We start from the raw sequence: 16,616 nt of genomic DNA, 5'->3' as shown, positions 1-16,616 counted from the left end.
GCTAAAATGTAGAAGAAATACATAGTAGGATTATGCAAAGGACAGAAATATGATGACAATATCAGGACGAAATAGTGGATGAAGATGAGATGGGTGATGCATAATGCAAAATGGATTGTACAAGAGTACTGAAAGACCTAAATTTAATCAAAGCACTTTAAGTACACGAAATTCCTTCATAATAACTGATATTCTTGTCAGAACCAATGACAGCAAAACTGTTCCATCTGATATGGAGGATATATGAAACTGGCAAAATAACTCAGGATTTAAGAAGAATGCAATAATCTCAATAGGAGGTTAATTTACGACAGGTATGAGGATTAGTGAACCATCATTTTAATAAATCACGATTACAAAATATTAACACCAATTATCTTTAGAAGAATGCTTGTTTGAAGCAAACCTTGGGGAAGATCAATCAGTTTGTTTCTGTTCCAGAGGAAGACAGAACCAACTTAAGTAATATTACCACTATGATTTATCTTAGCAGGCATGTTGAAGAATGGCCCACATTTATAGCATTTGTAAATTCAGAAAAAAAAAAATTGATAATCTGAAATGAAATACATTCTTAGGTATTCTGAAGTTATATGGGATAAAATACAAAGAGTGAACAGTCGTCTGAAACTTGTATAAAAAACAGACTATAGTTATAAAGTCAAATGATATGAAAGGGAAGAAAGGGAAGCATTTGTTGAACAGTGAGTGAGACAAAGAGTTGTAACCTAGCCCATGTGTTACTCAACCTGTACAGTGCAACTGGTTATGGCAATTAAAGAAAAATTTTGAAAATAAAGTAAAGTTCAAGGAGATGAAATAAAAACTATAATTTGCTGATGACGCAGTAATCATATCGTAAATGGCTGAGGACATCAAAGAACAGTTGAATTAAAAATTAATAGTAATGAAATGTAGTTGAATTAAATCAAGTGATATTGGGAAGATTATATTACAAAACAAGGTGCGGGAAGCAATGGACATGTTTTACTACTTGTGCAGGTAAATAACATATGATGGTAAATGATGGATATGAAATGAAAACCACCAATAGCATGAAAAGTACTTAAAAACTGTAACATAATATATAAATTTATGTATTATGATATCTTTTCTATAAGTGTGTGTCTGGAGTACAACCTTATATGAAAGTGAAACATGGATGGTAACTATTACAGACAAGAAGAGAACAGAAGATTTTGAAAAGCAAGATTACAGAAGCATGCTGAAGATCAGATAAGGCAGAAATTAAGTTAAACAGCAAAGTAAGTGCTAGATTAATAAGATGCATCTGCGGCATCAAGGATTAGTTAATTTGGTAATTGGGGAGAGGCAGGTGGGGGGGGGGGGGGGGGGGGAGGTAAGCAGAGGGAACCAAGGCTCAAATACTGGAAGTAGGTTCGAATTGGTCATGTCGCACCAGTCGTGCAGAGCTGAAGAGGCCTGCATGGAAATCTGCATCCACTCCATCTTTGAATTAACGAGTTCTAAAAATGAAGGCTAAATTTCAAAGAAAATTAAACAGTGGAATAATCGTATATTGCATAATATGTGTGGTTAATAAGGTTAAAATGACTTATCACTACACATTTAATTACAAACATATGTTCACAAAACTTGTTGCTCTCTCCTCCTCCCATCTCTCCCAACAGAACAACCAAATTAATTATAGTGATGTAAACATTTAAAAATCGGTATATTTAGAAAGGAATGTGACATGGAAGTACACTTCCCCTTTCCTGTGTAGCTTCCTCAGTAATGTAAGAACTACCAAACATTGACTTGATGCAATACATCCCACACACAAATCATCAAAAAATTCAGCCAGCTTCTGACACTATGGCAATTATCTATATTGCTAACAAACCAACCTGGTTGATGGTTCACGTTCTTGCCAATGTAACAGTTTCCAGAGAAAACAAAAATTTGGTTTTCAGTATTTCATGGTTATTGACTGAATATAAAAATTTAAAAAGCTGCAATGATCTACCAATTCAGAGGTATAATCTCTGTAAAAAGTACTTCAATTAGAAACTGTGTACTGCATGTACCAGATTACAAGACAAAGTTTTTTTTTCCCCAATTCACCATTTAAAAAAGACAGGTCATCTTATGTTCACAGATTAAATTATTGCTGCTGAGTTTAACATTTCGACATTGTTTAACAGAGTCCTCATACATAGGGATTGTCTTAGATTTCTAGATGAAGATTTGGCTACTGAGGTCACATGCACATTTTTTTTAAGAAATCAGAGAGGCAGGACTGAGCAAAAGATACTCGCCTTTGAACGGGCTCAAGATTTCCTGCAGCCCAAAGCGTTCGATACAGTATGAATGTTGCTCAAACAATCATGTGACATTTGACTTGGGTGGCACTACTGCAAGGGATAAACAAGTAACTCTGCTCTGCTTGAAATTTGACAACTTTGTGAAACACGAGAGGAAATGGCACCAATTCTATCATCTTATAAACTTTTGTTGTATTTGAACAGAAAAATTATGTAACAAAATATAAATTGCTGCTCACTGGACTGTAAATTAAAGTATTTGAACAGGTTTGCAATAAGTTCTCATACACATATGGATACAGTGTCAAACACTATGCTGCTTTTCAAGTGAAGGTAACATTCAAAAGCAGAAACGTCCTCCAAGAACATTACTTAAGTCTGAGCAACGATCAATATTTTATTTGATTATGAGAAATTGTAATGATTTACTCTGTGGGCTGCAAATGAGAAATTTGGTCACCGTTCATGTATTAGAATACTGGGTAAAATGTTACCAGCTTTTAAACAGCTTTAGAGCACGATGCTGACACTCAGATGAAACAAGACGGAAAATTTATCCAGAATGAAAAGTCTAACAAACGAAATAAATCATATTAAATTGACTGTAATTTTTGTCATGAGAATAAATTACAGTACCAAGACCCTTCGTGGAGATAGTACCAACAGATGTCAGAAGATGGTAGAATGAGTGAAAGTTTGGGAACTGGGCTGAACCATGAATGCGATCTTTTATTTATGTATTACACTCCTGGAAATGGAAAAAAGAACACATTGACACCGGTGTGTCAGACCCACCATACTTGCTCCGGACACTGCGAGAGGGCTGTACAAGCAATGATCACACGCACGGCACAGCGGACACACCAGGAACCGCGGTGTTGGCCGTCGAATGGCGCTACCTGCGCAGCATTTGTGCACCGCCGCCGTCAGTGTCAGCCAGTTTGCCGTGGCATACGGAGCTCCATCGCAGTCTTTAACACTGGTAGCATGCCGCGACAGCGTGGACGTGAACCGTATGTGCAGTTGACGGACTTTGAGCGAGGGCGTATAGTGGGCATGCGGGAGGCCGGGTGGACGTACCGCCGAATTGCTCAACACGTGGGGCGTGAGGTCTCCACAGTACATCGATGTTGTCGCCAGTGGTCGGCGGAAGGTGCACGTGCCCGTCGACCTGGGACCGGACCGCAGCGACGCACGGATGCACGCCAAGACCGTAGGATCCTACGCAGTGCCGTAGGGGACCGCACCGCCACTTCCCAGCAAATTAGGGACACTGTTGCTCCTGGGGTATCGGCGAGGACCATTCGCAACCGTCTCCATGAAGCAGGGCTACGGTCCCGCACACCGTTAGGCCGCCTTCCGCTCACGCCCCAACATCGTGCAGCCCGCCTCCAGTGGTGTCGCGACAGGCATGAATGGAGGGACGAATGGAGACGTGTCGTCTTCAGCGATGAGAGTCGCTTCTGCCTTGGTGCCAATGATGGTCGTATGCGTGTTTGGCGCCGTGCAGGTGAGCGCCACAATCAGGACTGCATACGACCGAGGCACACAGGGCCAACACCCGGCATCGTGGTGTGGGGAGCGATCTCCTACACTGGCCGTACACCACTGGTGATCGTCGAGGGGACACTGAATAGTGCACGGTACATCCAAACCGTCATCGAACCCATCGTTCTACCATTCCTAGACCGGCAAGGGAACTTGCTGTTCCAACAGGACAATGCACGTCCGCATGTATCCCGTGCCACCCAACGTGCTCTAGAAGGTGTAAGTCAACTACCCTGGCCAGCAAGATCTCCGGATCTGTCCCCCATTGAGCACGTTTGGGACTGCATGAAGCGTCGTCTCACGCGGTCTGCACGTCCAGCACGAACGCTGGTCCAACTGAGGCGCCAGGTGGAAACGGCATGGCAAGCCGTTCCACAGGACTACATCCAGCATCTCTATGATCGTCTCCATGGGTAGCAGCCTGCATTGCTGCGAAAGGTGGATATACACTGTACTAGTGCCGACATTGTGCATGCTCTGTTGCCTGTGTCTATGTGCCTGTGGTTCTGTCAGTGTGATCATGTGATGTATCTGACCCCAGGAATGTGTCAATAAAGTTTCCCCTTCCTGGGACAATGAATTCACGGTGTTCTTATTTCAATTTCCAGGAGTGTAGTTGCTGTTGTTACTATGACTTGCACCCAAGAAGATGTTGCAGTCTGTGTTTAATAGTTGCTCAAGCACAGCACTACGGAAGTGTTGGTGAGGGAACAATAATACCAGCTTGGCTGAGAACTAGAGTGTGGGGAGGGGAGTAGTCAGCAGGCAACAAATTATGTCATGTTGGCAACAATGGGAATCTGTACTATGTACTTTGGCTTTTTTAGGAACATCTACCACACTTTAATTGCAGTCTGTCTGAACCCACTTGTAGTAGCAATTGAACTGACTACAAAATTGGACAAATTCTCAACAAGAGTACTCATTTCTGCAGGTGGTAAGAGTCTAGATGTGGGCCAGTGGCATACTTAAGTGTTTCGTGTTGCGATGCTGTCGACACTCACCATTACTTTTGAATGGAATGAAAGGAGGAGTGTCAGCTGCTTGTTCTACACAGCTAGTGAGAGAGCGGCAGGCAGATGGCGAAGGATATTTATCCAGTATTTGAGTGACTTGTAACAAACTTTTCATCACTTACCACATTTTCACTGTTCCTGCAGCAAAACTTCAGTATCACACATGACTTAATTTATTACTTCATCAGCACTAACTCTACTCTTAACGTATTACGCACATCGTATCCACAAATTTGAATGAATGTGGCTGCAAAATTATATGACTGTACAACACATATTAGGACATATTATGTCATAAACATTGAGTTGCATGAGAAATTAGCTTCTGCTTAAAATGCACTGCAAATTACCCACATTGTAATTGCCCTGTGTTGTATAATGAGAGGATGTAGCAACTTTCAACAAACTTTAAGTGTAATTTCAGACTTTTTCCAAACTTTTTCTAGCTCACACACTGAACATAAGATATTTAACACATTAACTGATTCGTAAAGTAATCAGATATTTGAAGCTATTTTATACATGGGAGTTCAATTCATTAAAGAATTGGGGTTTTGCCGAATGCTATGCTAATGTAACAATTGCTTCAACATTCGAGTACGGATGTTTATCAAAGAAGAGTTACCAGTGCTCCAGAACACTATAAAACGATTGAGTATGTTGCATCCATGACAAAATCACCCATCACACAAGTGTTGTCTCTGATCGGACCTGTGAGCAACAAAATTTTCTGAAGAGGCTAGTACTGGCACTGGTCCTATGACAACAAAAACTATCCATTTTAAGCCTCTATTTTAAGCTGAAGGGAGCATATTGCTGTACATTAAAAATGATTCTAGGTCCCTGAAAATATAGCCTCTTGAGACAAGATGAAGAGGTTTCTGTACAATTTGGAAACAAAAAAATCACAAAAAAAGGAAAGCACACACTTTGATTTTCGGAACTATATCAGTAATCATCATAAATATGCATCACGAGGCCAGACTGTCAATCAAGTGTGCTAGTGAAAAATTATTGTGTCACATTTGTGAGGCAGTTCAGCAAAGGAAAGTGCAAACAAAGCTGTATCCTAACAATGAGTGAATAATACAGCACATCTCCATTAAAGATGAGAGATGAGAACTGCTTACTGATGTCAAAGCTCTACATTCTCTTGGCATAGCTCTTTGTGATTTCAAGCTGTTCCAAAGGATGAAAAAAATCCTGGGATAAGATCTTTGCAGACATAATGAAAACAATACAGAATCTGTATCATCTTAAAACGAAAATTTTATTACTACTTCCATTAACTAAGAGACCATTCAACCATACACACAAAATGAAGGGGAATAAATTGAAAGGCAATTTTATACCATACCACACATCACATAAAATTAGAATTTTCCATTTCCAGTCCAAAGGATATATTTTTTTGTAGTCCTTGTAATTAAAATAAATATCTGTGTGTGTGTGTGTGTGAAATTCAAAGAAACATTATTCCCAATTCTATAAATAATTTAAGAGAAAAAGAGGGTTCGACAGGTATAATTCTCTAATTTTAGTAGTGGTTGATTTTGTTTTTGAATATACAAAACACTCTTCATGTACTGTGAGAACTCACCTTCCTAGCCGGTCTCTTACATTCTGGAATGGATGCGTAAGAAATGGTTTGAAGTATTCCATCAACCTATGGAAGAGTTCAGATACTCTCCATTCTTGCTGATTTAAGGCACCTTGCAAAGCATATAATCGTCTGAAAGCAAAATAATGGTACTATATATAAACAGTAGGTGCAAAGCCCCTATGAATCATTTAAAATAAATACATATTAACCTTGAGAATTAATTAAACACCATTCTTTTAAGTCACTATATTTTTCTAAGGACAAACCAGTAAAACTACACACATTTCCTGTTTTTATTTTTATTTCAGCTCCATATTATGGATTTTTAATGGACAACACAAGAAAGGACAGCTGCTTTACAATTTCTGTCAAAAATTCTTAATATAAGGGTTGATGCAGACTGTAGCAAGCCAATTATTGCAGTCAATTAATTGCTTATATTACATTCCTCGGTACTCATTGTTGGTCCCCAAGCACCCTGATGAAATTATTCCTTAGAAGCATGTAACTTGAGTTATGAAGGTGAGTTTAATTGTTAGTAGATATAATATTTTGTGTAAGCAATCTGTTTTTGCTTCACCTCCAACAGATCACCTTTCAAGCTTACTCTCTCGTACAACTGATATCTCCACTAGTGTCAGGAATGGTAAAAGTGTGTACCAGATTGGATTGGAAGCGGAATTCCTATCTGGGAGTGTACAAAGATGCTTGAGATTTATATTTTTCAATTTGGGGCACAATAAAAGATAAATTATGCACTGACAGAATATGATTGTATTGCTGAAGTCCACAAAGGTGCTGTGTGATCAAGGGAGTGATTCCTTTTGGTGAGTCTGACTGAATTCCTAACATGTATAGGTAGTTCCCAGAGATTCATTACACAGGAATTTTACTGTACATCATCTTTTTTGTGATGTTTACAAAATGTTTGCTGTTATAACACAGAAAAATATCACACAACTGCAAAAGCCTTCTCATGTTCCCACTGATGTTAAGGCAAATAATGACAATGGGTACTCTCTAATACATAGTAACAGTAAAAGTTAAATGTAATTTGGCTATTTTTTTTCATTCTATTTGGACTTATTCATCCAAGCATTTGTATATGTCCCAAAAATCCTAAACAGAATAATTGTAAAAAACAGTGGCCAACTGACAGTCTTATTTTTAATGGCCTTTCTACAGGGAAGAAATATACATGGACAATTATGACATTACCATTTTAAAACAGAAAACAAATAAATGAAATGTGCAATCCAGAAATGATTGTAGTCAAAATTTGTCTAGCACTGTGCAAAATGTCAACAAATATCACTAGTTCTGAAAAAATTTATTTGCATAAATCTTACCCGCACTGAATGAAAGACGCTTCATCTCTGAATGGATCCTTCATCAAAAGCTCTAGGAGCCAGTGATGTCTATTTGGGTCACGACATTCCTGAAATAGTAATTATATGCAGCTCATTTAACTACAATAACACAAATGTTAGACTGATTAACACAGCACAGCTGTAATTTCTTTATGCAAGGGTTCACAACCTGAATGTGTTATCTAAATGAAGGAACTATGTTAACCACCATATGCCATCAGTTTTATTCCTTCAATGTAATTTATATGCATGGTACGTTAAAGGAATAAAACTGACAGCCTATGGTGGTTAAAAAGGTTCCATCGCTTACACAATATAGCATAAGTGTGTTGTTAAATCTGTGAGATTAGGATACCAATTGCAATAAGTAATGTAATTATAAAAAAAATCAACAGTCATTTCACTCACTCATATGGCATGTACTAACATCTCTAGGTAAAACATTTGCCTGTCTGTAATATGTCACAGATCAAAAATAACTTCTATTTTATGCATGTTTATACACACACAGTTTTTAACCAGCAAAAGTTAATTGAATTCTTTTCACACAGAGCACTAATATACTACATTTCCCTCATAAATGTGAAGTTCCTATGGTTAATATGTTTCTTTACTTTGTTGTCAAATAACCATTCACTCTCATCTGTGTTCCTTTACAAACATTCATCGCTATACATTGAAAGCTTGATAAGTTTAAGCTGGTGTGCGCGCGCGTCGCCCCCCCCCCCTCCCCCACACACACCCACAATGGAGGCAGATAAACTCAGCAGTAAGAAAGGAATCTTAAGTCATCAGTACTGTTACAACAGTAACCAAAAAACTGTGCATATCTTCCACAATAACCAAACTAAGAAAAAAGAAAGAAAAAGAGGAAGAGATGCGCAGAATTACAGACCAATATTGATCACTGCAGGAGAATTAGAAGCTGAGATTATGTATAGGTTCCGGAAAAACTACTAACATTAAACATGACATTCATTACTCGGGCACAGGATCTTGCAAATAAGAGAAGCAGGTTAAAGACAGATTTTGCCTTCTTAAATTTCTGTAAGGCACTCAACGCTGTACAGCATTATCAACTAATGACCAATCTATATTCTTATGGTGTATCCACACATATATGCAAATGGCTCGAAGTATTTTATACAAATATTTAGTATGGTACGTGGGATGGTGAATGTTCAGCAGAAATGAAAACAACATTGAGTGTATCCCAAGGAAATGTAATAGAATTGCAAAAGTTCTTGACATAAATAAGAATTTATCAAACAGAGTAAGCAGCACTTACAAAATGTTTTCTGATGTAGCTGCTGCCTACAGGAAGAATCATCCTTGGACCATTATAAGATAATGCAGTAATTACTCAGAAACTGATTGCTGTGGCTTTAACACATCCATTTAGCCCATATAAATAAGTAACAGATACGCTTAAGCTTAACTGGAAATCTTCATGAGAAAAGTGACATTCTCAGAGAACCCTGGTGGATAAATTTAGAGAACTGGTATGTGAGGAAGACTAAGTGACAATTCTGCTGTTTTACTGTACCAAGAGAATTAAATAAGAGAGACTAAGGTATGCACTGAAGCATATAGACAGTCATTTCTTCCCCTCACTCAATATGTGGGTTCAACAAAACAGAAAATTGCTAATAATGATACAAAGTAGCCTCGGCTGCACACTATACTGTGGCTTGCAAAGTATATATTTAGCTGTAAACGTATTACACCCCCATTTATTTAGTTTGTCTTATGTTCCATGGATCATCTGCACAATAAATCTTAATTTTGTGGAACAAGTCATTTTACATTCACATCACAAATTATTCTGTAAATATGCCATCATGCCGATCATTAACAAGTTTATTTTTGTATTTATAATAATAATAATTATTATTATTAAATATACACATAAGAGTTAGCAATTCCTACCAACGATCTTTTGCACATTACTATAATACAAGGAATAGAAGTATATGTCAAGCAGAAACTTTTTCAGTTTGTTTTCAAATTCTGCTTTGCTATCTGTCAGACATTTTATATCAATTATGCATCTTTGTGCACCCCTTTTTGTGCTAAAGACAACTTTAATGCAGAGTAATGAATGTCATTTTTCCTTTTCGTACTGTAGTTATGTAGATCATAGTTCCTTTTGAAGTGCAGTGGATTATTTACAACAAACTTCATGAGGGAATAAATATACACTGTGAAACAGTAGTCAGAATACCCAACTCCTTAAGGAGATGTCTACAAGGTGATTATGGGTGAGCACCACATATATTTTTCTTACAGTACATTTTCGAACAGCGAAGATTTTCTTTCTTAGAGATGAGTTACCCCTACAGTATACCCGTAAAAATTATGTACGGTTTGAATAATTTACGAATGCGCGCATTTAATGGCCACTGCTAGTGAAAAACAATGTTATACATGTTCTATGGACTGCAACAAGGGTTTGCTCCTGGAATGTTAACAGAGAGAAAAAATTCTGCTTACAGAGTGTTCAGGATAAATGATTTGTATTGTTAAGAGATGCCATTAGAGCAGTTTGTAATTGTGAATCTTGTCCAAACCGTGGATGAGGTGAGGTATTAATTTTACAATCAGTAGTAGATAATAGTGTTTTCGAAGTATGAGAACGATGATGATGATGATATCCACCACCATCATCATCATCATCATCATCATCATCGTTCATGATTCTGTGTTCAATTGTATTATCATATCATGCACCTTTCCAAGGCATTTGACTGTGTGAATCACAACATTCTCCTAGATACACTGAAGTTTCACAGGATTAATGATGTAGGCAACCAAAAGAATGCAGAAAACTGTACTTAGTAATTCAACCAACATTATCACGAGAGTCGTACTCTGGTAACTCAGTTGGTGCAGAACTTGCCCATGAAAGGCAAATGTCCCAAGTTCGATTCTGTCTGGCACACAGTTTTTATCTGCCAGGAAGTTACATATCAGTGCACACTCCGCTGCAGAATGAAAAATTCATTTTGAGAACTAATTCTGCCTGTTGTATATTAGACGGAAGATGTTACATATATGAGGAGCAACAGTGGACTTAAGATTGAGCTTTGGGAAACCCATTATGATGTATTTCTCCCCAGTCAGACGAATCTCTTCTTATTGCATTGGTTGAATTACCACGCACAATTTTCTGCATTCTTTCAATTAGATATGACATTACCCATTGGTTGGCTAAACCATCAATCCCACAAAACATCAGTTTATATTGGAGAATACTGTGTTTCACACAGTCAAATGTCTTAGATACGTCGCATAAAATACCAACCAGCACTATTTTGTTATTTAATGTATGTAAAATTTGGTGAGCGAACATGGAAATGCCATTCTCAGTATAAAAACCCTTCTGAACTACAAACTGTGATTTGCTGAGGAAATGATAATTAAATCGACACCATAGATGCAAACAGGTGTTGATATACATCACTGGGGACTTGGTGAAAATGTGTGCCCCAACTAGCACTCAAACCCGGGATCTCATGCTTACATGGCAGATGCTCTATCCATCTGAGCCACCGAGGGCACAGAGGATAGTGCACCTGCAGGGACTTATCCCTTGCACGCTCCCCATGAGACCCACATTCCCAACATGTCCACACCACTACATTTGTAGTGCGCCCAATAGATGTTGCCCATCACACTCATTACTCGTGTCAGATTAATCTACCACATCCTGTACAAGCTGGAGCATAGCGTGTGCATTTGCACAAGAAGGTCAATGGCCGGGTAGCCATATTTTAATTATATATGAAGGTAGTATCTGTTCCAGCTTCCCTGGAATGAAATGATAATTAAATCAACACCCCCAGCTGCAAACAGGCATTGATATACACCATTGGGGACATGGTGAAAATGTATGCTCCGACCAGGCCTCAAACCCAGGATCTCCTGCTTACATGACAGACGCTCCATGCATCTGAGCCACTGAGGGAACAAAGGACAGTGCGCCTGCAGGAACTTATCCCTTGCACGCTCGATGTAATTATCATTTCATTCTAGGGAAGCTGCACGATCATCAATGGTATCTGTTCTTTCGGGAACAGATACTACCTTCATATATATGTGCTGAGGATATTATTGCTGCTCAGGAGAGATACTATTCTCCTCCAAAATTTTGATAAATGATGTCAGTGTGCAACACGTCAGTAGTTACTGACATCTCAACTATCACTTTGCTAAAGTGGGTTTTGACAACAGCATTATTTCAGGCTATCTGGAAAAATGCCTGGAGTTAGTGACACATAACATATTTCAGGTAATACAGGGCTTATTACATGGGAACAAATCTTGAATATACAACCCCCAAATCCACATGAGCTTATATTTTTTAAAGAATGTATAATTTTCTTAATTTCAAATGGTGAAGTATGTGAAACATTCAATATGACTGAATTTTATGAGAGTTACTTTTTCAACTTACTGCTGAATTTTTCTCTTGAACTGTTTGTCCCTATACTTTCTACTATAGTTAAGATATGATTATTTAATACATTTGCTACCTATGACTCTTCATTAATACCATTCAGTTCAATATTGATGTTATACCGTTCTGTGGCCAGTTTCCTGTGTTCATTTCACTACATTCCATATGGCCTTAAGTCTGTTGTCAGAATTACTAACTTCTGAAAGTTATGTGCATGTTTCTTGATTTTTGATAATTTTTTTCCATAATTTTGAGTAGTTTTTGTAGTGTGCAGCTACTGCAGGATCTCTAATTGTTCTTGTCAACAAATATATTTACCTTTTTCTTTCATAAGATACTTTACTCTCTCTAGAGACATATGGTTTAAGCACTTTCTCATTAGCTTACATAGGGAGCTATTTTCAAAGCATGTTATGAATTTATCATGGAATAAGTTCATTATAAATTTCATCCCAGGTTATCTCTCGTAAAATATTCTTTAAAATATTTGTCTGGGAGTCATTAATTAGTCTAACTGTTTTCCACTGAGGGGTATCAATACTGTAAGGCACAGTTTTATTTATCCTAACTCATAATTGTGCATCATGATCAAAGAGAGCATTTGTTACTAGGTGTATGGTTATTTTCTTGCTTTGAGCTTCACCAAAGGAAACATCATCAAGTAGAGTCCTGCGGTCTTTATCCACCTGTGTCAGAAGGTACATCACTGAGATCAAACTGTAAGATCCAAATACGTTTTTGTAGTGTATCAGGATGTTTTGGCAAATATCCTGGTCCACTACAAAGAATTGGTCCACTAAGAAGAACTGTCCCACTAGAAGATGATCGTGATGGGGCGAAATAGGTAGAAATAATGTGTAAGGCGAAATTAGTGATGGTTCATGCCATTTTATTTTGGCACAGATTCTATGTGAGGGCCGAGGTATGTTGGTGATGAATGTGCAGTGTCTACTATCTGGGTGTGCATGTTTACACCATGATGACTTCAGTTGAAGGTGTCATGGACTGCCAGAATACATAGCCCAGCGACAATGTAATTACCTTTTAATATACCGCCTGACTGTCTGTACAACCTTTAAGTCAGATGCATTTTAACAAACGATGTCTGTCACCATTGATGTAGCTAGCCTATTTCAGCTACTGTAGTATTCGTTAATGACAAGTAATTTAGTTTAAAATAAACAAGAGTTCATTCGATGTCATTTCGTAGCTCGGAGCAGAGAAGATGCAATCTTTCATTTAGCATTCCTTGCAAGATAGAATGTAATCCAGAAGAATTGGATGTTTGAGGAATGCATTAGCACAGAGCGTATGGACCACCAAAACAAAGTAGCAAGACAATAAGTCATCAAGAATAGAGATTTGAGGTATTAGACAGCAATTTAAAATCGTTCTGATGGCACGCTCAAGCTATATAATGCATATAAACAGCTTTTGTATCAGCCATTCACAAGTTTTATACCATAGTTTCCTGATCATTTTTCCTATCATTAGCTTTTAGAATATCTACATTGAAATCAACACAGAGTTAACTGTTTGTTGCTGTCTGACAGACAGCATACAACAGAATCATAATTTCTCTTAAACATTTCAAAATTTCCTACAGTTGCAATAAAAAATAACTATTTTTCAGTATTAGTTCACAAGCACACACTTCTATGTGTTGGTCACTACAAAAATTACTTGTCTCAATGTTTTTGAACTTGGTTCCATCTAAATATATGTAACAAATCCTCCTTTTCCCGTATTAGTTCTGCAAGAGTAAGATGCTAGACTGTTATCTTTTATTTGTAACCTATCTAACCCTGTGGTCGTGTGGTGCTCAGGTAGGTGCAGGATGTCTATTTTCTCAGAGCTCTTTAAATTTTCCAACCAGGCAAGAAGCTCTTCTACCACATTACTACATCTTCTAGTATTTTGATAAAATAAGCTACCTCACTTTTCTGTGTATTCTTAAGTATTTTGTGGAGATCTTCCGTTTTAAGCAGGGTGTCTGAATACTGATTTTAATCCAAACAAGGTACCTCTCTGACATTAGTAGCCACACGTATCTTGCTTTACGTGACTGCAGACCCCCCGAACATTTTCTGCAAGAAGATCAGCCATCTTATCTTTCCCTCTCCTATTTGGGTATAGGCTGTGTCTATTATATTCCCATCTCCCAATTGTAACAACAGGTACTGCATTCATGTGAGATTTCATTTCAGTCAGCAGCAGCCTGCTCAACTCCGTGTTCATACAGTTCACAGCAGTGTTAAGCCAGGTATGGTCATGGCACTGTAGGACCTCAACGTAACTCACATTTGCATGTGGAGTTGCTAATCCTATTTCATACATGTCATCCACAATGGTGTAATTAATGCCATTAGTTAGATTGTTCCTTGCTCCACCTACTACGGTAACCTGATCCTCTTTGTTAAAAATATTTGGACAATTTCCTTAAGTCCTCTGCCAGCTGGCTAAGGCTAGCAGTTAGCTTCACAATAATTGTGACCTGGTACTCTGTTCCTAATTTGTCATGGACCATCTGGCCTTCACCTCTGACATGGTAACTACCTAGTAACAAACACTCTTTACTTCCTACTCTCTTTCAAACCCGACCTACACTTTGTTACTTTGCTAAAAGTCTGATGCATCCTACTGCATCCTCTCCTATTTCACTTAACAAGTCAAATTTACTTGATACTGTAAGCTCAAATGTAGAAGTAATTTAAGAGCTGTTCCCCATTCACCCAATTGCTTGTTATCTATACCCAGTTCCCGTGATATTTTTTCCCCTTCGACCTGTCTAGTTCAAATTTCACATATGTTTTAATTCAGCCTGAAGAGTACAAATCTTTTCCTCTCATTCATAGATTCTCGTCTTTTTTTGCAGAGCCTACAGTTCCATGGGAGAACTTCATTCTCTACTACAGTCACCCAAGTGAAACTCCAACCCACAATCCACAAATACTAACTCCCTGTCTGACTATCCTACATCCACACTTACCAGTTATCATACATTGACACACAGTTTCAACACTTAAAAGTAGAATTATATCACTTAACACACTACACTACACGAGTTTTTGTTATTTATGAGCCAGAAAAATTAGGCCTACTGGTTAGTGCTTCAGCTGTATGAATAACATAAAAAGTTAATTACTACCAAATAAAACAAGAAAAACATACAAACTTAATTACTTCTGAATAAAACAAGAACACAGGACTCGCATAACTACAGTATCTGTTAATTAACTTATTCACAATAGAATGTAACTTTTAATGTTCTGCAACTTTAATGTATGCAAACGGTATGTAAATAAACTATTCGTGCACACAACTTAAGATTTATGCTACTTTCCAGAAATATTAACCTAATAATGAATAGACATACTCTACTTAAACTGCTGGAAAGAAAAATAGAACAATTAAATGGGATTCGTTAAGTTTCCTGCACCAAAACATAAACAAAAATACAGATACCACCTGGCTTCACAATCTTTTTGCACAACCTGACTATGATATTTTCGCATTTTCTGGAATAATAAGTAAAGAAAAGTGAACCATTAATAGTAACCTTAAAAAATACTAGTACACATATTTAGTGAGTATTAAACGGTTATTACAATACAAATAACTTACCTTTACGAGAGCACAAGAACTCACATTGCCTGGCACAGGGCTACCAGAGAGAGAGAGAGAGAGAGAGAGAGAGAGAGAGAGAGAGAGAGAGAGAGAGAGAGAGAGTGCGAACAACTTAACAACTTCTTTGTTGCTAATACTAGATGGTAGTCAGCTTCATATCATTAACAACTGCACATGTTGTTGTTGTTGTGGTCTTCAGTCCTGAGACTGGTTTGATGCAGCTCTCCATGTTACTCTATCCTGTGCAAGCTTTTTCATCTCCCAGTACCTACTGCAACCTACATCCTTCTGAATCTGCTTAGTGTATTCATCTCTTGGTCTCCTTCTACGATTTTTACCCTCCACGCTGCCCTCCAATACTAAATTGGTGATCCCTTGATGCCTCAGAACTTGTCCTACCAACCGATCCCTTCTTCTGGTCAAGTTGTGCCACAAACTTCTCTTCTCCCCAATCCTATTCAATACTTCCTCATTAGTTATGTGATCTACCCATCTAATCTTCAGCATTCTTCTGTAGCACCACATTTCGAAAGCTTCTATTCTCTTCTTGTCCAAACTATTTATCGTCCATGTTTCACTTCCATACATGGCTACACTCCATACAAATACTTTCAGAAATGACTTCCTGACACTTAAATCAATACTGGATGTTAACAAATTTCTCTTCTTCAGAAACGCTTTCCTTGCCATTGCCAGCCTACATTT

General features: G+C 37.9%; 1 protein-coding gene across 1 annotated transcript in view; it reads right to left on the bottom strand.

Moving 5' to 3' along the window:
* The window catches only part of LOC124794649 (proteasome activator complex subunit 4-like), a 228,268-nt gene that overhangs the window by 43,481 nt on the left and 168,171 nt on the right, over positions 1-16,616 (bottom strand). Inside the window, exons 26-27 of the mRNA XM_047258171.1 lie at positions 7,805-7,893; positions 6,453-6,584 (exon numbers count right to left, since the gene is read on the bottom strand). Coding sequence (XP_047114127.1) covers positions 6,453-6,584; positions 7,805-7,893 — 221 coding nt within the window. The remainder of the gene's footprint in view (positions 1-6,452; positions 6,585-7,804; positions 7,894-16,616) is intronic.

Source organism: Schistocerca piceifrons, chromosome 4 (genome assembly GCF_021461385.2).
Source record: "Schistocerca piceifrons isolate TAMUIC-IGC-003096 chromosome 4, iqSchPice1.1, whole genome shotgun sequence".
Lineage (NCBI taxonomy): Eukaryota > Metazoa > Arthropoda > Insecta > Orthoptera > Acrididae > Schistocerca > Schistocerca piceifrons.
The sequence above is the reverse complement of the archived record's forward strand: the minus strand, read 5'-3'. Positions and strand labels throughout refer to the sequence as shown.